This window comes from Bison bison, unplaced genomic scaffold (genome assembly GCF_000754665.1).
Source record: "Bison bison bison isolate TAMUID 2011002044 unplaced genomic scaffold, Bison_UMD1.0 scf7180017864471, whole genome shotgun sequence".
Lineage (NCBI taxonomy): Eukaryota > Metazoa > Chordata > Mammalia > Artiodactyla > Bovidae > Bison > Bison bison.
This window is the reverse complement of record NW_011495032.1, coordinates 24,364,949-24,387,814: the sequence shown is the minus strand read 5'-3', so window position 1 is coordinate 24,387,814 and position 22,866 is coordinate 24,364,949. Positions and strand designations below refer to the sequence as shown.

The 22,866-nt window shown below is 38.8% G+C and overlaps 2 protein-coding genes across 4 annotated transcripts in view; both read left to right on the top strand.

Moving 5' to 3' along the window:
• The window catches only part of MPP4 (membrane protein, palmitoylated 4 (MAGUK p55 subfamily member 4)), a 44,777-nt gene extending 43,988 nt beyond the window's left edge, over positions 1 to 789 (top strand). The window contains exon 22 of the mRNA XM_010860975.1: positions 598 to 789. Coding sequence (XP_010859277.1) covers positions 598 to 789 — 192 coding nt within the window. The remainder of the gene's footprint in view (positions 1 to 597) is intronic.
• A 1,506-nt stretch (positions 790 to 2,295) lies between these two features.
• TMEM237 (transmembrane protein 237) lies at positions 2,296 to 22,759 on the top strand. Of its 3 annotated transcripts, none has more exons than XM_010860974.1 (13): positions 2,296 to 2,436; positions 4,492 to 4,523; positions 5,554 to 5,564; positions 6,474 to 6,530; positions 8,449 to 8,586; positions 11,950 to 12,070; positions 12,996 to 13,129; positions 15,452 to 15,575; positions 15,857 to 16,048; positions 17,697 to 17,770; positions 18,412 to 18,505; positions 18,906 to 19,027; positions 21,069 to 21,682. In XM_010860974.1, exons 1-13 carry the CDS (start codon positions 2,395 to 2,397, stop codon positions 21,128 to 21,130), a joined length of 1,203 nt encoding a protein of 400 aa, XP_010859276.1. In that variant the 5' UTR covers positions 2,296 to 2,394; the 3' UTR covers positions 21,131 to 21,682. The 3 variants fall into 3 exon arrangements, with proteins under 3 accessions (XP_010859276.1, XP_010859274.1, XP_010859275.1); XM_010860972.1 differs by having other exon boundaries at positions 12,996 to 13,153; XM_010860973.1 differs by lacking the exon at positions 2,296 to 2,436 and adding an exon at positions 2,449 to 3,206 and having other exon boundaries at positions 12,996 to 13,153; positions 21,069 to 22,759.
• Positions 22,760 to 22,866: the final 107 nt, after the last annotated feature.

Genomic DNA, 22,866 nt, shown 5'->3' with positions numbered 1-22,866 from the left:
ACCCATTTCAGTATTGCCTGGGAAATCCCATGGACAGGGAGGCCTGGCGTGGTGCGATTCATGGGGTCACAGAGTTGGACACGACTGAACGACTGATCTGATCTGATCTGATAAGTGAAGTCAGTCATCATGAAGAGTAATTTAGAAATGCCTCATTTGAAGACCCATGTCATAGCATCATGTTCAAAGTGGCCATTTGTATCTACAAAATAATGTCATTCTTATCAGATTAATGTTCATTTGAAATTTATGTTTAATTTTTATTTATATTTAACTGATAAAATTTCTTTGGTTTTATGTGTATGGGGTTTGAGAACTCCAAGTGTTTAGATAATAGAATAAGATAATTTAAGTCCAAATAGGAAGTTGAGAGGATTGGTTGTCTACAAACTATTAACTCAACTTTATGAAAACTTGATCTGGGAAAAATTAAGTAAGACTAAACACAGAAACATAAGTTTTGTGGTTTAGAGTGGAGAACATTTACATGACCTGTTTTTATAAACAGATACAGTTCTGAGTATAACAACATAACTGCCTATTATTTCTATTCATCTCATTAAGTTTGCTATTTGTATTTTTCTATTTTTCCTAAAGGATGAAGATCTACAAGAGATGGAGGATTTAGCCCAAAAAATGGAGACTCAGTTTGGCCAGTTTTTTGACCATGTGATTGTGAATGACAACTTGGAAGAGGCATGTGCCCAGTTGCTGTCTGCAGTTCAGAAGGCTCAGGAGGAGTCTCAGTGGGTACCAGCAACATGGGTTTCCTCTGATACAAAATCTTAAAGAGGCCTTCTGCTTAATACTGGAGTTTTAACAATGTTCACCTGTTCACTAGTGCTGGAAAAACAGCTATAATCTAAAACATCAGTGTCATATTTGCTCTATTATAATATGTGCAGCTGCAAAAGTGCTGCAGTTTGTTCATCTTATGTGAAAGAAATTTGTATGGTTATGTAGAGTTATCTGTTTGGATTTCAGGGGGGAAAAATGTTTTCCTTTACCTTATATGCAGCAGTTGGTAGAGAACAATGTTAAGTCACAGAGTATGAGGACCTTTCATAGATTTCACGTGGCCTTTGTGTGATTCAGATAAAAAAGAGCTTTCCTAAATAAAATACACTTAATTTCAGAAACTGTATTTTACCTTATGAAACTTGTTTTATAAACATGGATTTTTCAAAAAGTATGCAGTTTACCTGCAAGAAGGAAGGATTAATATACAAATCACCTCTAACATCAAAACTTACAGAAACAGCACTGCTCTCATTTTACACATTAAGCTACAAAGAAAAATTATTCTTTTGATCAGGGCTGTAGCAATCATTAATTTTCCTAAAAGCCAGTATCTACATTTATGCCTAAATTAGGAAAGAGCAATGAATTTCAGTGCTAAACACCAACATCTGAGAAAACAAGGGGATGAGGATGTTATTCCACGAACTTGGAGACTTCCAGTCGCTCTTCCTGCCCTTATATATGTTCACCTTCTGGATCTCTCCCTTGATGTTCTGTCACTCAGTCATGTGGACCCCATGGACAGCCAGGTCCCCCTGTCCTTCACTATCTCCTGGAATTTCCTCAAATTCTTGTCCACTGAGTCGGTGATGCCATCCAACCATTATATCCTCTGTCGCCCCCTTCTGCCCTCAGTCTTTCCCAGGGTCTTTTCCAATGAGTCTGCTCTTGTCATAAGGTGGCCAAAGTATTGGAGCTTCCACTTCAGCATCAGTCCTTTCAATGAACTGATTTACTTTAGGACTGACTGGTTTGATCTTCTTGAAGTCCAAGGGACTCTCAAGAGTCTTCTCTAACACCATAGTTCAAAAGCATCAATTCTTTGGTGCTCAGCCTTCTTTTATGGTCCAGCTCTCACATCCATCCATACAGGACTACAGGATCATTCCCTAACTTTCCCCATATCCGATCTGCTCTTTCTTAATTATTGAGCAAACTGAGTGTATGCTTCAAAATATTCGTAGTTTTTTATTTAAAGTGACCATTATTTTTCTCAGAAACCCAACCAAACAAAACGAAGAAAACTGTCATTTTAAAACACTTATGTGAGCTCAGATTTTATGTCGTGCGTCTTTGGATGGAGGGTAAGCAAATGGAGAAAATCTGAGAATTGCCTGTTTCAACACACACTCACTCATACCCGAACCTAAACATTAGGTCTGGTGGCTAAACGCTTGCGTCTCTCAACCCCGAAGCCTCGGAACGCGAAGCCTGCCAAAGCGGAGGCGGGCGGAGACCTGGCCCGGGGGCGGCGGCCTAGTCCGGCTCCGCAGAGCCCCCGCCTCCAGCTGGTCCCGAAGGCTGCAGGGTTGCGGGGAACCAGGCTCCCGCCGGCAGCACTTGCGCCGAGGGAGCCCAGGCGGGCACAACGCCATGAGGGCCGACTCCAGGCTCGGGGTGGAAGAGGACCACCGGGTGAGCGGTGAAGGGCGTGTCAGCCGCTGCCTTAACGCGGCCGCAGCCTCTGGGGCGGGGCCGATACCGACGTGCTGGAGACAAGAAGGGGCGAACCCCAGTCTGGAAGCTCGCGCATCCGCCCCTTCGGTGGTCACAGGAGAGGGATTGGGAGCGGGGGCTAGAAGTTCTTCCCAGGGCCGGACCCGAACTCCAAAAGCCGGGCGGAGAGCCAGGTGTGAAGTTTCCGGGGGGCCTGGGGTGGGGGTGGGGGTGGGTCTGAGTGAGGGTGTTGCCATGACGACGCCTCACTCACTTAGACCCCGCCCCTGCGGGTGCGGGGGTTGCCAGCGAGGCCCTTATCGACTCCTCCCAGGGAGCGTTTTAGCTGCCCAGGAAAGAGATTTGTTTGCCAGCAGGGACTTTTAATCCTGGTCTTGTCTCACTTCTCTCGAACAAATCACTGCAACCACTTGGGAGACCACGGGGAAAATAGTGATTGCTACTGCGCATCCGCCGGAGTCTCCCCTCCCGGGGTTCCGACTCCAACGCCCGCCGCAAGTGTAGCCCGGAAAAGCCACACCGGGTCTCCGTGCTCCCCCTCGCTCCCACCCTGCTGCGTGGAGGCTGGGGATCAGTACGGCCTGTGCGGCGCAGCTTGATGACGCATTGCGCCTGCGCGCGCGGCAGCGAGGCGGGTGTGAACCCCGGCGGGGTGTGAGTTACCCGCGCCTGGGAGCCGGCAGCCGCTGGAGAGCCAAGCTTTAGACGCAATGGGGAAGAAGCAGGTGGTAAGCGAGCCTTAGTTACTTTCAGTTCAGATGAGACTTTCTACTTTTGAGGAACATAGAGGTTGAGTTTCTGGATGGATGACACGTCATTTTTGCGGGACTTTTGAAATGAGGAGTTGTCGTCTGAACTGAGTCTTTGGTTAGAACACGGTCCATAGCATCTTTAGAACAATACCGTTTTGTAGACTGATGGAACAGTACCCATCCTTTGCCAGTTCAGTTTTGGCTACTGGATAGTGCTAAGACAGCCGGCGATGTCTTAGTCTTGTAGCATTTTTATTAACACACTTTTTTTGAACGAATGGGACAGTTGTGGAACAAGCAATGAGTTGTTTAAAATTTAACCCTTCAAAATCAGTGTCTTCTGCAAGCAACTTGAGATACTTGGAATATTAAACTGATTACTAGACATATTTGTTATTATTTTATTTTGAAAGATTCCAGAGTGCTACTTAACTGTAATTTCTGTGACCTGCAAGCACGTCTTAAAACGTGTGTTATTTTATATTGGCCTATAGCCAATTAATGTTGTGAACACTTTTCTTGTTCATGTAAAGTAGAAAATTTATAGTACATTTAGAATTTTTTTCTTTCTGCCCTAAATTGGGTGTTTCACATTGTATTCAGAGTATATTTTTTAAAAGGTTACTGTGTTGTGTTAGTAACATTTTTAAAATGTTACTATATAAATGTTAGTATTTTACTCTGTGACTTAAAACCTCCATTGGCTTCCCATTGAATTAAAGCAAAATCTCAGTTCTTTCTGTTGGTCTTCCTAATTAATTTTCCCATGCCTTGATAACGGTGCTTCACCTTTATTGGCCTTCTTTTATCTGAAACTCTCCAAGCCCAACCTCCAGTAAAATATTTTGTATTTGCTCCCCTTTGGCTCCTTTCTTATTCAGGTCTCAGTTCAAATACCTCAGAGAGACTTTTCCTAACTAAAGCAGCATTCTTCATCATATATATAAAAATATATACGCCTAATGTTATCTTCTAATATTTAACCATTAGGATGTACTTTGCATAAGGCAAGGATCTCTCGGTTCTGTTTATTAATGTATCTCTAATGCTTAGAACAGTGCCTGGCCTGAAGATAGGAATATAGGAAGGAAGGAATTTTATGTGAAATTTAGAAGTGATAGAAAAAATTAAAATTGCCCATCTGATTCTCATCTGTATCTCTTGGGTTTCATTTGATGAACAGGGTTATCAAAAGTTTAAAATACGTGAAGTAAAGATGCTCCCAGGCCTTCACTTACAAGCAGTTTTCTTTTTCCCATAGCGTCCTCCACGAGCCCTTCCACCTGTGCCAAGGTAAAAATAATTTACAGTAATTTTATTATCTAGTTTTAAAAATGCAAAATAAACAAAGTGAAAAAAGTTGACTAGTACCATTGCACAATTCGAAGAAGGCAATGGCACCCCACTGCAGTACTCTTGCTTGGAAAATCCCATGGACGGAGGAGCCTGGTAGGCTGCAATCCATGGGGTCGCTAAGAGTCGGACACGACTTAGCGACTTCACTTTCACTTTTCACTTTCATGCATTGGAGAAGGAAATGGCAGCCCACTCCAGTGTTCTTGCCTGGAGAATCCCAGGGACGGGGGAGCCTGGTGGGCTGCAATCCATGGGGTCGCTAAGAGTCGGACACGACTTAGCGACTTCACTTTCACTTTTCACTTTCATGCATTGGAGAAGGAAATGGCAGCCCACTCCAGTGTTCTTGCCTGGAGAGTCCCAGGGACGGGGGAGCCTGGTGGGCTGCTGTCTATGGGGTCGCACAGAGTCGGACACGACTGAAGTGACTTAGCATAGCATAGCATAGCATTGCACAATGATAATAATTCAGAAAAGACTTCCTCAAGCTTAAAGATGAAAAATCCTTGAATCATTAAGATAACAGTTGTAATTAAACATTCTGTTTCAAAGACTGAATGTCCACATATTAGTATACTGTCTCTGTTCTGAATGTTTTAGTGATTTGTTGATCAGAATTCTGATCCTCTTTTGTTTGTGAGAATAGTTTCCTCAGAGTTTACGCTGATTTTAATCAATGACAACATGAGAGTCCTTAATCTGCTTAATCCACTTTATTAATAGACAGGGAGTATGTATATGTAGGTTCAGAAAATATTGCGGTTATTTTGTTAGTCTTATTAAACAGCTTATTACTTATAAATAATAAGCTAGTTTGTAAATTAGCTTATTTTCTGTGAAAGCTAATTTTATTTTAAATTTATAATGATATAAGTCAATTTACAGTCTGACAGTTTAATAGATTTCTAATTAATAGAGTTTCTCTTTTTGTCTCTGTCCTGATTAAATTTGGTGGTGTCATGTAAAGTGCTATTCAAGGTGAGTTAGTTTTCTGTTAATGTAAAATTTTCTAAATACAGTATTTGATGTTTGAAAGTTAGTTTTTTCCCCCTTAATTTTCCCTTAAACTTGAATCTGAATAGTATATAATGTCACAATTTTTTAAATCATATTAATCTCCTATGACTGCCATTTTTAAAGGATGGCTGATACTATGTGACACTAGTTATATGGTTGATATTTGACCTTAAAAGTTAAAAAGCATTCATCCCTGAATGGAGTCACCTAGAATATAACAGTTGTCTTGCATATAGTTCTGTGATAGGGACTACATCTTCTTTTGTCTCATTTCATCAGGATAGACTGGGTTACGTCACACTAACCCCCAAATCACAGTTACTTAATATCATAAGGGGTTTTTCTGGTTAATGCAAAGTCCATCATAGGAGCAATCCAGGAAAGTTACCTTCCTCTCCCTCTTCACTAATGATGCAGCGATCTCAGCTACTTCCATGCTGCAGTTCTACCATCTTAACGTGAGGCCCCCTCAGTTGCCACAGCAAGGGATGAGGAAGCTGGAGGATTACTCACTGGCTCTTTCAATGTCTTGGCCCCCAAATGGCACAGAACACTTCTGCTCACAGCCTGGTCAGAACCAGTCATAGGCCCCAGTGCAAAGGGGCTGGGAAATGTAGGGGATCAGATGAATATTTGATGAGCCCACTTTCTGTCACAGTTTATAACTTTACTGACCAGCTGTGAGCTACCTGTATTACATTCTGGGCTTCCTTTAACTTTGTCAATTTCTCACCTTCTTCCCCTAATGTATAGAAGTTGACTGGACCCAGGGAAGAGAAGGGAAAGGTCTTCCCCACTAAAAGTTCCCTTTTGACTTTTCCATGCATTGACTTTTAGGCAGCCTTTTCTGGTGTTCTTTCTCTTTTATAGATGATATTCCACTTAGTCGTCCTAAGAAAAAGAAGCCCAGAACGAAAACCCCGCTTGGTAAGAAGTTGTTCTTTGTTGTGTGGGATCACAAGTTTTTCCAGGACCTCGGACATGATAAACATCACAGATCAGGGAGAGTCAAGGCCCTAACAGTCCCAAGTCACTGCTTTATTAAAGATAGGATCAAGTTCACTCTGAAGCAGTGGGATTCTTGATGGTAATGAGGGATAAGGCAATGGGCAGGCTGAGGAGTATCTAGAAACATTTGTGGAATAAAGGGTAGTGCTGCCCCCAATCTTAACTTCCACAACTTTCTTGGACTCTTTGAGGTCTTTTATCCCCAGATAACGTAAGGTTTCTTAAGCTGTGATCAGTTCCAGACCCTTGAACAAGATACTGGATTTAGAGACACAATCCCCTGGACCAGGGATTGAACCCATGTTCCCTGCATTGCAAGATAGGTTCTTAACCACTAGACCACCAGGGAAGCTCAAGCTTGCTTTTTATATAGTAGTTTTAACGTATTTTTCCTGCTGCCATTTCCACTGGTTAGTCTAGCACCTTTCCTCCTCTCACCTGAGGTGCGGGGGTTGCCTCCAACATTGCTCTGTACCTCTAGCTTCCTTCCACCCCACTTTGTCCTGTCCACCACTGCTGGATGAATGTCCTAAAGCTCATAGCTGGTCCTACCTTATACCTGGTGGGAAACTTACATTAGCTTATCATTGCCTAATAAATAGATGGTGGGTGTAAGAAAAGAGAAAAATGGAGATGGATGTATACAGAAAAATATACAGACATGGAACAAAAAGAAAAGAGGCAGAGAGACTTAGATTCACAAAGATACTCACTGAAATGCTAGGCTCTAAAAGTGTACTCACAATTAAGTACAGACATGTCTTACCTATGGACTTAAAAAGGTCACTGGTGAAGAATGCAATAAAGAGTGAGTTGTAGGAACAGAGGTACAGCTCTATCCCAGCTACCAACTATTTTTCTTGTGAAAAAGAAAAAAAAAATCAGTGCTCTCGACAAAGGGATGTATTGCTGGCTTTTATTAAAGTTGTTGTTCGATTAGGTTATTTCAAATTTTTCACTCCAACAGTTTGCAGTTCTTCTACATAAAATAGTGGATGATGGGGAAGAAGAGATATTTCTATAACATGGATTGCTAGCAGTGAAACTGATGAAAGGACCTGTGCATTATTAATATGTTTCTACTAAATTGCCTTTAACAGAGCTTTAGTTATCTTTGTACCAGCAACAGAGTTTGAGTGTCACATTTGCTAAGGAACGCTGGAAAATATCAACTTAAAAATTTTTTTTTTGTTAACCTAGTGGACAAAAAGTAACTTATTTTAGTTTCTATTTCATTGAATACTATTGATAATACCAAGATACTAATAGATCTGTTCATTTGTTCACTCATTTGTATTCTTTTGTGAAGAAACTGGCAAGGGAATGTATGAAGCAGAATTCAGATCTGCCAAAATGTGTCAAAATCTGTTTGAAGATTTAATGAGGAGAGAGATTTATAAGTTCTCTGTTAACTCCAGTTATCCATGATGAATTTATCATGTGTTAATTTATAAATGAAGGACTAAACTGTTGATATTTAGAGGCTGATAATCCTCAAGGCGTAAGAAAGTTGCCTGTGGTGACAGTTTCTATCATGTTTTCACTTTTTTGAAAGTTCAGAAGCGATTTTCCTCCTCCCCGTCTTTTGTTCTTCTTTCTAGTCCCCAGTTTTCTTTCTTCCTCAGTCTTCCTTGTTCCCTCATTTCTTTGTTTTTTCAACTTGAAGCCCAAAGTTACAGGTAAGGGGGGAGGAAATCAAGACTTGGGGCACAATTAGTTCTGTGAGAGAAGAGGATATTAGATAGGAAACGTTCCAGTTCCCCTTTCCCCATATTTTTGAGAGTCAGTAGTCTCTGCTCAAGTTATCCCCATTTCCCCCTACTCTGTATCTCTGTAGCTAGTGCTTCTTCGGAAGGTCTTGTTCAGACTGCTATTCACAGGCCACCTGAGGGCAGCGAGCCACCAACCAAAGACTCCATAGAGCATCAAGAAGCTCCTGTTCAACGGAGGCAGAAGAAAACAAGGCTACCTCTTGGTATGTAAAGAAACCAAGGTTAGGTTGTGACAACAGTTGTGGTTTGAGGGATATTTCTGTCTATTTCTATTTTCCCCCACTCATATCCAGTTTTTTTTGTTTGTTTGTTTGTTTTTGCTTAAAATTTTTATTGCTAGGGTAACTCCAGAGGGTTAAGTCAGGAATATTTAACAGGATCTCTTTTGATCGTGAAGTGAAGTGAAAGTTGCTTAGTGGTGTCCGACTCCTTGTGACCCCATGGACTATCCAGTCCATGGAATTCTCCAGGTCAGATACTAGAGTGGGTAGCCTATCCCTTCTCCAGGGGATCTTCCCAACCCAGGTATCGAATTGGGGTCTCCTGCATTGCAGGCAGATTCTTTACCAACTGAGCTGAAAAGTGAAAGTGAAGTTGCTCATTTGTGTCCGACTCTTTGCAACCCCATGGACTGTAGCCTATCAGGCTTCTCCATCCATGGGATTTTCCAGGCAAGAGTACTGGAGTGGGTTGCCATTTCTTTCTCCAGGGGATCTTCCCAACCCGGGGATCAAACCTGGGTCTCCCACATTGCAAGCAAATGCTTTTACCCTCTGAGCCATCAGGGAAGCCACCACCAACTGAGCTATGAGGGAATATATGTACAGATTATGAGAGAAGGGATGCAATTTCAGAAGCAAAATAGAAAGTTTAGATCTCGGCATGCCTTCCGATGGACAATGGACGTTTAGTCTCTTGACAGTTCTGGAGGCTAGAAGTCCAAAATCAAGGTGTCCACAGGGCCATGTTTCCTCCAAAGTTTGTAGGAAAGAATCCACCCTAGCCTCTTCCAGATTCTGGTGGTTGTTTGTAGTTCTTGGCATTCCTTGGCTTGTAAAAGCATAACTCCATTCTGTGCCCCCATCTTCACATTTTTCCCTGTGTTTCTGTGTCCAACTTTGGCTTTTCTTATAAGGACACCAGCCATTGGATTTAGGGCCCATCCTAATCCAGCATGACCTCATATTAACTTGATCACATCTGCAAAGACCCTATTTCTAAAGTCTCATTCACAGGTATTGGGGATTAGGACTTGCGTGTATCTTTCAGGAGACACAATTCAATCCAGAACATATGTACATACACACACATACAGTAAAAAGAATGGAAGGATATAGCAAAGTGTCAACAGTGGTAAGATTTTTAGAAGGCAGAATTAGGGATGATTTTTAAAAATTTTCTTTCTTTATGTTTACTAAATTTTCATGTATTTCATTTTATAATAATTAGAAAATGACAATAGATTTTATTAGAGTAAAAAAAAGGAAGGAACAAAGATTGTAAGATTAGCTTTCTTCCATTAACATTAGCCCCAATGAATGTTTAATTACAAAATAGTTCCCAAGACTATTTCTTTGTTTTCTTAGAAAACAATAGATTCTTATTAGATGAAGAGATTACAGGAGTAGAGAGCAGGAACTAGAAAAGCCAGGAGAATGGAACACAGTTTTGAGAGGCAAGTTGAAGTGGGATACCACAGTGCCGGGGGGCAGTAAGAGGAGAAGTAGAGGGCAGAAGAGAGGAAAAGAGACAGAAATGATCCTCAGACAGTTTTACCAACAGTTTATTTCCTTTGATTTAATTCAAGGATAGTTGGATTAAAACTACTGTCTCAGTAATTCAGTTAGGGTACAAAGTTGAAAATCAAGATGGATACCAAAATACCTAGCTTTATAATTCAGGAGCAAATTTATTTATAGAAGTGATAGTTTTTAGAAAATTAAGATCCCAACTAAGTCCTGGGCCAAAGAGTACCTTTACTGCCATTCTAGAATGCCCCTGCCATGACAGGCCTAGCTTCCCACATGTTTGTTTCATTTTTATCTTGTCCAGCACATCTGTGGTTGCCTGTACTGCTTCTATTTCCAGCCCAGGCTGTAAGTGCTTTTAAAAATAGATTTCTAGGGTCTTTGTGGGCATTCCAGGGAGCCATTTCCTGTATTTCCAGATAGGAAGAGTTGCTAGTGGGTTAGAAGGCTCCATTGACTTGCCTGAATTTAATGCTTTGTGTTTAGAAAAGAGTTAACTCAGCAGGACTGGACAGGCCTACTTGCTGTAGGGCCGCTTGACTGGAATCTGGGAACTTGGCAGGTAAACAGTTTTCTTAGTTCAGTTCAGTTGCTCAGTTGTGTACAACTCTTTGAAACCTGATGGACTGCAGCACGCCAGGCTTCCCTGTCCATCTCCAACTCCCAGAGCTTACTCAAACTCATGTCCACTAAGTCAGTGATGCCATCCAACCATCTCATCCTCTGTCATCCCCTTCTCCTCCAGCATCAGGGCCTTTAATCTTTCCCAGCATCAGGGTCTTTTCAAATGAGTCAATTCTTCACATCAGGTGGCCAAAGTATTGGAGTTTTAGGTTCAGCATCAGTCCTTCCAATGAATATTCAGGACTGATTTCCTTTAGGATGGACTGGTTGGATCTCCTTTCAGTCCAAGCGACTCTCAAGAGTCTTCTCCAATACCACAGTTCAAAAGCATCAATTCTTTGGTGTTCAGCTTTCTTTATAGTTCAATTCTCACATCCATACATGACTACTGGAAAAATCATAGCTTTGACTAGACGGACTTTTGTTGGCAAAGTAATGTCTCTGCTTTTAATATGCTGTCTAGGTTGGTCATAACTTTTCTCCCAAGGAGCAAACATCTTTTAATTTCATGGCTGCAGTCACCATCTGCAGTGATTTTGGAGCCCCCCCAAAATAAAATCTGCACTTATGCAAACAGTGAGATTTATGCTGAGCACCTGCTTTTCTTCTGGGAGTCTAGAATTTTGGTATGTGTTTGGCAGGAGGTACCTCTGTGATTACTCCCCAGTAAAATTCCTGGCTGCTAAGTGACTGATGAGCTTCCCTGGAAAGAGAAAGGAACATGTATATCATCACAACTTGTTGCTGGAAGAATTAGCACCATCCTGTGTGACTTCACTGATAGAGGACTCTTGGAAACTTGGACTTGGTTTCTTTGGGACTTTGTTCCATGAGCTTTTTCCTTCTTCTGATTTTTGTGTCTTTTTCCTATAATAAACTGTAACTGTGAGTGTAAATGACTTGTGAGTCCATTGAGAGAATCATAGAACTTGGAAGTAATCTTGGAGCTGTGACACACCCTCAATGTTGGATGACTTAATTTTTCTTTTTTCATGTTGTTTGGCATCATGATTTCAAATTTTCTGTTGAGTGTTTAGAGGTGTAAAATTTTAAAAATTAAAGATTAATAAGGTGGTGAAAAAAATTGGGGGCCAATTAGAATTCTTAAAGTTCTTTTGTCTTACAGAAGTCTTACATGCTACTTTTCTTTTTTGCATCATAGTTATTTAAAAACTTAATCTGCTTTATTTTCAGAATTGGAGACTACCTTGACCCAGAAGAAGACAGCTAGTCCATCTTTATTACCAAATGAAAATGGTATCAATGTGGAGCCAGATGAGGAGCCAGTTATTCAGAAACCTCGAAGGAAGACGAAGTAAGGATTTATTTGTCCTTCTAAATATTCTGCAGATATACCCTGATGCTTAATTTGGAGCTCCCAAAAAGCAGCTTCTAAGTCTTATTAAATGCTTGCAGTTGTGTTCTCTAGCATAAGTAGTATTACAAAGGTATTAGTTAAACTAATCTAAGGATAACTTTGAAAAGAGTAAGCCCACTGAGAAAAGTAAAATATTATATTTAAATAAATAAAATATTTAGGAGCTGTATCTAAAGAAGAGGAATACAAATAGAAGATTTTATATAAGTAGTAAAAACATTACATATTAAAGATATTAAAAATTAAAGGTGATCTCACTTTCATGCATTGGAGAAGGAAATGGCAACCCACTCCAGTGTTCTTGCCTGGAGAATCCCAGGGACAGGGAGCCTGGTGGGCTGCCGTCTATGGGGTTGCGTAGAGTTGGACACGACTAAAGTGACTTAGCAGTAGCAGTATAATAAGGTAGGCTATTATTTATTTTCCCATATTAACAGAATTAAAATTATGATTATTCTGACAATACGTAAAATGTTTATTTCATAGGAAATTAAGTCCCAGGTAAGATAGAATGGTAGACTCTAAAGGAGTATACTGGAAGTTGTATAACATTGTTGTTCGTATTTGGAAATGACTCTACAACATAGTGATCAGTATCTATATAGAATCATATACTTTTAAGTCTATAAAGAACCTTTCAAGTCTAGTTCAGTCACTTCATTTTCCAGATGAGAAAACTGAGGTCCACAGAAATGTAAGTGACTTGCTGTACATAACAGTTAATAACTGATCCATTTGAGTAAAAACCAAATTTCCTGACTCCAAATCCAGGGGTCTTTCCATTAGACTCACAAGAACCTCCTTATTTGGGTCTATAAAGGGTCAGAAATCATCCATTTTTCTACATTCTCCTTGATTACAGGAAAACCCAGCCAGCGGAATTACATTATGCCAATGAACTAGGAGTTGAAGATGAAGACATAATTACTGACGAGCAAAGTAGTCCAGAACAACAGTCTGTATTCACTGCACCCACGGGCATTAGCCAGCCTGTAGGTAAAGTGTTTGTGGAAAAAAGCAGTAAGTAGGTCCTTATTTTGGAACATGAACCCTTTAAGAATTATACAACGATATCCTTTGACCTAGGAATTATACTTCTGGAAATCTGAATTAAGGAAATAAGTAAAAATATGGATAAAAATTTATACATAAAGCTAATCATCATATTGTTATTAATGAGAGCAAAAAACTGGAAAAACATAAAGCTAGTCATATTGTTATTAATGAGAGCAAAATGCTGGAAAAACCATCATATTGTTATTAAAGAGAGCAAAAAACAAGGGGAGTGATTTCAGACAGTTTATGGCATATCTATACAATGAAATCTTCTGCACCACTAAAAATAATGTTTAGGGAGAACTTTTCACTTCATGTTAAGATGCTAATGAAAAGCAAACATACATACTTGTAGTTAGATTTGAACTATGGAGAAATGCATAGGACAAAAGACTAGAAGAAAATATGCTAAAATGTTAATGCTGGTTGTTTCTAGGTTATGAGATGATTGGTAATTTAAAAAACCTCCCTCTCCCCCCACCCATTTCTTTATTCTCTGTTGTACTTTTACCAGCTTTCTGCAATTGGTAGTGATATTGGTGGTGGAGCAAGTAATGATATAAATGCTATCATTAAAAATAAATAAGAGAAAATACATGAGAGTATTGCCATATTAAATGAGAAATACAACATTATAGCTATATTTTCTTTTAGAAAAATAGTTCTGACATTGTATATAGCACACGTTGGTTATAATACTACATCTGTGGTGTTTAAGAAAAACCTACTGAAAGCATGATCAGAACCATATATTAGTCCCATGGATATGCTGTGAACATGCTGCCTAAAGAACTCATCTAAAACATAAAGGTTAACCCTTAAAATTTACAACTTAGATTTTGCGTAAATTGTTTTAGAATTCTGATTCCTTAAGAGCCCACTTAAGGGATCTTGGCTTTGTTGGCCAGTGAGAAACCTGTGACCCAGAGAGGCGGACTCACCCAGGGTCTCACAGTTGATTAGTACAGAATAGGGACTCGAACCAAAGTTTTATGACTTCTAGTTAAGGGCTGTTGGAGGAGCCTGGCAGGCTGCAGTCCATGGGGTTGCAAAGAGTCAGACACGACTGAGCATGCACGCAGCAAGCAGCAGGACTAGTATACCGTGTGGCCATTTAATTTGCTTCAGTCTATTTTCAAGCACTGGAGGGCCTGATGTTGAAGCTGAAACTCCAATACTTTGGCCATCTGATGCGGAGAGCTGACTTATTTGAAAAGACCCTGATGCTGGGAAAGATTGAGGGCAGGAGGAGAAGGGGATGACAGGATGAGACGGTTGGATGGCATCACCAACACAATGGACATGGGTTTGAGTGGACTCTGGGAGTTGGTGATGGACAGGGAGGCCTGGTGTGCTGGCCTCATGGGGTCGCAGAGTCGGACATGACTGAATGACTGAATGAACTGAACTGATTTTCAAGCAATATCACTCAATCCTCATTTTTATTCTTGCTTCCTGTAGCACAGAAACTTCCCTTAGTAAAGTAACTGACCATGAAATGTACCAGTGATTTGCCCAGCAGTTGCTTTTTCTTTGGGAACATTAGGTATCCCACTTTTGTCTTTCCTTCTCCAAAGTGTCTGACAGCCAGGTTTTTCAAAGATAATGGAACCTTTCCAGTTTCCTGAGGTCCATTTGTGGATTGGCTGATGAATGAGAAGGAGCCTCCTTGTGTGCAGTAGAAGCATAAAGCTCTGCTCACAGTATTGAGTTCTGACCTTTGAACTGATGGTTTCCATGGGAATCTTAAGACCAGTGTATGAAACAATCTGTTTCTTTTCTGTCACCACAGAACACCATACTACATATGCTGGCATCTTTGCCTGAGAAATTTGAAGTGTTTTCAAATATTGACTTACCTTTATAGTGGTAGGATTTACACTTTGATACTTGTAAAAATCTCTAAATTAGAATGTTTTAGACTATATCATGTTAAAGGTTTCCAGACTTCATTCTGAATTACAAGTTCATTGTATTTCATTAAATAAATTGATTTCCAAGACTGCTACTTTAACATCTGTTTTGGGTTGAGAAGAAATTACATGGACATCATTTACTTCTCTTCAAGATTAAAACATTGTATGTTTTTAGCAACTGAGAGAAAAGAGGCTTCTGAAATAGGAGCCGAATCAGGGAGAATTTTAAGACAAGAAAACTGTAAAATTTCAGTCTCAACGTGAGGGTTCTTAAATGTGGAATAACAAGAAAGATCACCAGGGTTCTCTGTTGTGAGTTGTTTTTAATTGTGTGTTGTGTTCTTAGGGCGATTCCAGGCTGCTGATCGTGCAGAGTTGATTAAGACCACAGAAAAGATCGATGTGTCAATGGACATGAAACCTTCCTGGACGACCAGAGATGTTGCACTGTCGGTGCATCGGGCTTTCCGGTGACTGATTTTGTTGGACTTTTCTAAAGACTAATGTTCCACAATTTTTTTTTTTAAGAATTGATTGTTCAATAATGTTAAAAAATTGACAGCTTAAAATGGTGGGTGGATATAGTTTTCAAACATTCAATTAGATTTAAATGATCTGCCTGTTAGTATAGAGAAAAGAAAAGCTTGTTTCTGTGAAATGTTGAACTTTATTCTTACACATGAAGAGATTTGAAGAATGAGCTTTTTGCTTTAGTCTTTCGTGTATGTTAACAAAACCGTTTTCCATTCAGGATGATTGGTGTCTTCTCCCATGGCTTCCTGGCTGGCTGTGCTGTGTGGAACATTGTTGTGATCTATGTTCTGGCAGGAGATGAGCTTTCTGACCTCTCAAACCTTCTGCAACAATACAAGACATTAGCATATCCATTCCAGAGTCTTCTCTACTTGCTTTTGGCTCTGAGTACAGTTTCAGCCTTTGACAGGTAAGACTGTTGTGACTGTAGGCCCCTCTAACTTTCTTCGGAAGGAAGTGTTGAGCAAAATGTGTCCCTGACAAACTATGACATTTTCAAAATAGAATTACAGGATATTAATATTATTTTGACTTTTTAAAGAGCCATTCTGTTTCTGTTCTTTTTGAGGGGAGGAGATGGGACAATTGTGAGCAAAAACATACCCCAAAGTCTTAACCCGTTCCAGCATCAACTCTAAATCCAAAATTTCATCCAAATATAATCAACTCAAAAAGTCCCAAACATACACACTGCTGTATCTATAACCAACAGGGACCTATTGTATAGACCCTGGAACTTTGCACAGTGTTATGTGGCAGCCTGGATGGGAGGGGGGTTTGGGGGAGGATGGATACATGTATATGTATGGCTGGGTCCCTTCTCTATTCACCTGAAACTATCACAACATTATTAATTGGCTATACTGCTGTACAAATGGAGACGGCAATGGCACCCCACTCCAGTACTCTTGCCTGGAAAATCCCATGGACGGAGGAGCCTGGTGGGCTACAGTCCATGGGGTTGCGAAGAGTCGGACACGACTGAGCGACTTCACTTTCACTTTTCACTTTTGTGCATTGGAGAAGGAAATGGCAACCCACTCCAGTGTTCTTGCTTGGAGAATCCCAGGGACAGGGAGCCTGGTGGGCTGCCGTCTATGGGGTTGCGTAGAGTCGGACACGACTGAGCGACTTCACTTTCACTTTTCACTTTTGTGCATTGGAGAAGGAAATGGCAACCCACTCCAGTGTTCTTGCTTGGAGAATCCCAGGGACGGGGGAGCCTGGTGGGCTGCCGTCTACGGGGTCGCACAGAGTCGGACACGACTGAAGCGACTTAGCAGCAGCAGCAGCAGCAGCAGGACTGCTGTAACAAAAGTACCACAAACTGGGTGGCTTGAAACAACAGGAATGTGTTCTCTCACAGTTTTGGAATCTGAAAGTCTAAAACCAAGTTGTTGGCAAGGTTGGTTCCATTTTAGAGGGATCCATGGAGAGTCTATTCTTGCCTGTTTCTTAGCTTCCAGTGGTTTCTGGCAGTCCTTGGTGTTCCTTGGCTTGTAGATGCATTACTCCAGCCTCTCCCTCAATTATCAGATGACAGTCTTACCTGTGTGTTCATGGATCTGTGTCTCTTCTTATAAAGACACCAGTCTTATTGGATTAGGCCCCTTGTAATGGCCTCATCTTAAGTTGACTGCATCAGTAAAGATTCTATTTCCAAATAGGGTCACATTCACAGGTTCCAGGGTTTAGAAGTTCAATATGTCTTTTTAGGAACACAATTTAACCCACTAAGAAAACAACAGCTTGTCACTCAATATGAGTAATAAAAGGAAGTAGAATCTAATGAAATAGCTGATCAAATTTGTTTCTTCTTAATGCTAAAGGAATAATGACTAAAATAGTCTTTTAGTTAAATGTTTTATGTGGCCTTTGTAAATAAGATTCTTTTGTGTGTGTTAAGTATAAACTGTAGCTACTTAAAGCTTCATACTAGACAGTACATGTGGTAGCATTAAAATAGAGAAGAAACTGTTGTCTAGAGACTACAGTTTTGTACAGTTTTGTAATAAGTTTACAACTACACTGTGACAAGAGGCTTTTGTATTTTCTAGGATTGACTTTGCTAAAACGTCAGTAGCAATCCGAAATTTTCTTGCTCTGGATCCAAGAGCTTTAGCATCTTTCTGTAAGTAAATAATTTGATAACTGTGTAAATTTGAATCAGAAAAAAAGTATAATTTTATTTTTTAAATGATTTTATATTATTGCTACTTCTAAACATTTCATATCAATATTCAGTGGAATTTGTAATTAAACTATGGTAGGTATAATTTTGATAGAATTATTTTTCAGTGGAGGTTTAGAATTATTTTTCAGTAGAGGTTATCTAACTTTTTAAAGTTTATTGTTCTGTATTACTTAATGTTTAACTTTTGTGTTTTCTACTTGACATTAAACAAATAAGGCTGATAGGGCATTTTAGTAACAAATACTATTTTTTTTTACCTTTTTGGTAATTTGGAGTAAATTTTGTTCTAATTATGAGAATGTTAATAAAACTAATTTTAAGACCTTGAATCATTTAATTTCTTAAATGATCTTCTAGATTCTTGTCAGTCTAATGATAAAATAGTGAGTATCTAAAGACCCTTTTCTACCTATATTGAAAAATAATGTAAGACTATCCAGCCTATTGAAATTGACCAAATGAAAATTTTTTGTGTCATCCTTTCCCAAAGCTCAGATTATTTTTGACTTTATTTATAAATTCCAAACAAACTGGGTTGTTAAAAGTACATGATTAGTAATTCATTTGTCTTTTCTCAGTGTACTTTACTGCTCTTGTATTATCTCTGAGTCAACAAATGACGAGTGACAGAATCCACCTTTACACACCTTCTTCTGTTAACGGTAGCCTCTGGTAAGGATTCATAGTAGCACTTGTAATTGTTGATCGTAATAATAGCAACAGCGGGAGGAATGGTGCTATTCTTGTTTTTTCAAGATAGTAATGAGGGCCTTGTTTTTGTTTCTACAATTGTGGCCAAAAAAACCCCCTATTCCACTGGTTAATGGATAACTATTGTTATATACTCTTGCATTTTTAATGAAATGTTTTGTAAACAATGTTTTAAATCTTTTAAGTTATGGTTTTAAAATTCTCATGATATATATAGTGTATTTCATAGGGAAGTTTTATTTTATGCTTGTTACTCCTCTAGATAAGGATGGCTAATTTTTTTTTAAGTTTATAAAATAGATATATCTGGATATATGGATCACAATGAAGACATTTCTGATGAGTATTTCTGTACCTCTAGGGCAGAAGGAATTGAGGAGCAGGTTCTTCAGCCATGGATTGTGGTGAATCTGGTGGTGGCCGTTCTGGTTGGGTTATCTTGGCTTTTTTTGTCTTACAGGCCAGGCATGGATCTTAGTGAAGGTATTAAAGAAAAAAATAGTATAAGTACATCATAAAATCTTCTATAATGACTTCATAAATCTTCTTTTAATGGATATAGCATTATGTCATTTATACTTTATAGTATTATAACATTTCAATAACAAAGATGCATTTAAAATAACCCAAGAAGTATAACAATAAAGTGGTGAAACTGAATGCTGCAAAAAACAGAGGCGTGTGTAGGAGAGCTGGAGTCTTGGAGCACTTAATGAGGGTTTCCACATATTTTGGAGATATTTCTTTTCTTGGACCCTTTCAGGTATTTTATAGAAAGTCTTTGCTCTTCCTTTCTCTTAGTCTCTTTCTGATCAAAGTATCTCTTGCTGCTCAGTCACTAAGTCGTGTCTGACCCTTTGCGAACCTATAGACTATAGCCCTCCAGTCTCCTCTGTCCATGGGCTTTTCCCAGCAAGAGTACTGGAGTGGGTTGCCATTTCCTCCTCCAGGGGATCTTCCAGACCCAGGGATTGAACCTGCAGCTCCTGCTGTGCTTCCTGCATTGCAGGCAGATTCTTTACTGCTGAGCCTCTCGGGAAGCCCATAAATTTGAAATTAATCATATGCTTCATCTGTTAGCCTCTGCTAGACACATATTCAGGTGAATTTACCCTTACCTCCTCCTCTACCTGGCACAAATTCTTAACCCTTCATTGTCTAATGAAGTGTTTAGCAATCTTTAAAGTGCCTAGAGTAAAGTGAGATTTACTAATCTGTAGTCCTCAGACCTCTTTTGGAACACCTGAAGAAGGATCACATTTGTAAACTGCTCGTCTTTCAGCATTGCTCTGAGAACAGCTTAGTATTTGTATTGTAAGTTGTGTTTCCTGGTAGATGTTCCACAGTTTCACCCTTGAATCTCTTTGCTGTTTTCTGGACTTTGGCTATTATTTCATTCTTGATTTGTTAAACAAAGCATTTAACCACAATTTGATCAACTGATTACAGCCTGTGTCTCAGAAATCTTGAAACTGAGAATCTTTCCAACATTTCCATTTGTAAAAACCAAGACAAAAAATGTAATCTTGTGTGTTTTCATTCATGAATGTACCTTTTCTTGTGTTATTCACTAATTATTCCTTTTAGATATATTTAAAATATTTTAAAAAATCTTCTTAGGCTTTAGGTAGTTCGCAGTTTTTCTTTAACTTGGTGTAGTTTTTCATCATTCAAAGTTTTTTTTTTTCATCTAATGTTTACATCAGGGGACTTTATTTTACTAAATTCCTAAGGTTTTCTTTTTTTAATATTTATTGGTATTTTAGTAAATTATGGGACTATGCTTAGTGATAGTTTAAATGTCGAAATGCCAGTTAATAACATTCTCCACTGGGATTGAAGCTAATTCAGCTGGCTTATGCAGTATTCAATCTTAATCATAAAGTATATGTTACTTATATTTCCAGAATCCTGCTCTCTTTTAGGGTTATGTGAGTCAAATAGCATTTCCATATGGACAAAAAAAAAAGGAAATATAAAATGGGAAGATAATTCTCACTTAAAGGGAGTTCATGGTGATTAAATGGGGTCACATATTTAAACTTTCCTGGCACACACCTAATCTTAGTTCCAGGTCCTCCTCTATGGCTGTGTCCTATATTTTAGGTTCTCATGATCACTATAGAATTAGACTTCTTTAGCCGTTTAATGATCCTGGATTCTCTAAGTGTTTTAAACTTCCTGGTATGAGTTATTATATTGTCTCTATTGTATATATTTTATTTTTCAGGAGTTACAATGCATTAAAAACTTGTACATCTCAAAATGCAAAACTTGTATGTTTGTCAATAGCTCATCTTTTAAAACTCAGAGTTCACTATCAAGATATCTTACTTGTACTCAAGTAAGAATTATATTATATGATATAATAATTATATAAAGAATTTATAATAATAATTTATAACATAAAGAATTATAATTCTATAATATGTCAGTATTTTAAGACTGTTCATTAGTAAGTTATAAAACTTTTTGAGATGCTGGGAAATCATTTTAAGTATGATTTGTTCATTTTCTCTCCCAGAGTTGATGTTTTCCTCGGATGTGGAAGAATATCCTGATAAAGGAATCAAAGCCTCTTCATAGTGCCAACTCACCTTCTGAGTAATGACCTAGTATTTAGAATTGTTCCCATTCTTGTTTGTAAATGTATTTTTATATATGTACAGATGTATTTGGAATTGATTTTTGATATATAATACTGAAAAATGTCTCAGGATTATGGAAAATGTTAAAATTGTATCTGTAATTTATACCCAAACATTAATTTCTATAGCATTATCATCTTTATGATGAAGGAGATAATGAACTAGAAACCAACAGGTGAAAGTGTTTATTTCCTGTTTTTTCAGATTAGTTGCATTTATAATCATTATCTTTAAAAGCAGTAATACAGTGCTTTTAAAAAAGCCATAACTTTAGTGTTACAAAATATCTATCAAGTTTAAACATAAGTTTAGAGAATAGAGAAGAAGTGGAGGAAAAGGACCTTCATTATTTATTTTTCATGTTTCCTGACTGAATAAATTGAAGTATGAATTTTGTCATTTTTGAAACTGGTTCAGTGGTTGTGTATCATGTAATAAGTAAAATGTAATTTAGCTTGAAAGATGGCTAATAAAAAGGAAATGTAACTTTCGTTTGAGAAGTTATATAATTGTAAAAGTTTATTTTTTTTTAAGACCTATACCAGTAGTTCCCATATCTGGTTGCACATCAGAATCATATAGGGAGCTTTAAGAAACATACATAGCAAGAGAGAAGCCAAGCTGGCCAAGAGTTCAGGAGAGTAAAGGAGAGGCCTGTGAGCTTATTAAGTTAACACTCATTTGACCTCTGCAGACCTTTTCCCCTGCCTCTTTTTTTAAATGACAAGAAGTATGAGTCGAAATTCACTGTACCTGTTCCTGAGTTCTTTGTCAGAGAGATCTTTGACCTTCACGGAAATCCCACTCTTCAGGTGGGTCCTGCACTGGAAGAGATCTCTTCAGAGCTGTATCTATTGGTGCCTCAACTGACATGAGACTTAGAGCTCAAGACATTAAGGCTCACTGTGGGAAAAGATGTCTCAGAGTCTCTTGAGCACCTCAGTAAAACTGAGCCTGCCCTGATTAGCAACCCACTGAATGTTGTGGAATAGAAGAGGACTGATAAGTTGATGGTGGAGTTGGATGGCACTGAGAATAGGTCTAAATTTGATACACATGCCAACTAGGAATATCTTGCTTGTCTATAAGGTATTCTCCAACTGTCAGGAGCTGCTGAAAAGGGAATCCCCCTACTGTTACATGTATGTCTATGTCTATGTATATATTAAGTTCTATACAGTTTTATCAATTGTGTATGTTTGTGTATCTACCAAGTCTAAAAGCTGTAAGAATCTCTCATGTTGCCCTTTTATAAACAGACAATATCCTTCCTACATCCTTTCCCTGTACCCCTAACCCCAAGCCCTGGCAATTACTAATGTCTTCTATTTCTTAAATCTTATAACTTCAATAATAAGTTGAAATATACAGTATATAATCTTTAGGGATTAGCTTTTTTCTGCTCAGTGTATTCCCTGGAGATTCACCCATGTTGTAAGGCCATAGTTCATCCCTTTTGATTGCAAAGTCACATTGCAAGTTATTGAAGTTTAACCATTTACCTGTCAAAGGACATCTGAGCTGATTCCACTTTTTTATTTATGAATAAAACTACTATGAAAATTTGTGTATAGGTTTTTGAATGAATGTGAGTTTTACAGATTTTATTTTCTTGGGCTCTAAAATCAATGCAGACAGAGACTGCAGCCACGAAATTAAAAAATGCTTGCTCCT

What these genes read in the sequence shown, in the direction of transcription:
- TMEM237 (XM_010860972.1), top strand. Translation starts at nt 2,395, where the DNA reads ATGAGGGCCGACTCCAGGCTCGGGGTGGAAGAGGACCACCGG. An exon ending in CAGAACGAAAACCCCGCTTG is followed by an intron (nt 6,531 to 8,448) that starts GTAAGAAGTTGT and finishes GTATCTCTGTAG; the next exon opens with CTAGTGCTTCTTCGGAAGGT. An exon ending in GAAAACAAGGCTACCTCTTG is followed by an intron (nt 8,587 to 11,949) that starts GTATGTAAAGAA and finishes CTTTATTTTCAG; the next exon opens with AATTGGAGACTACCTTGACC.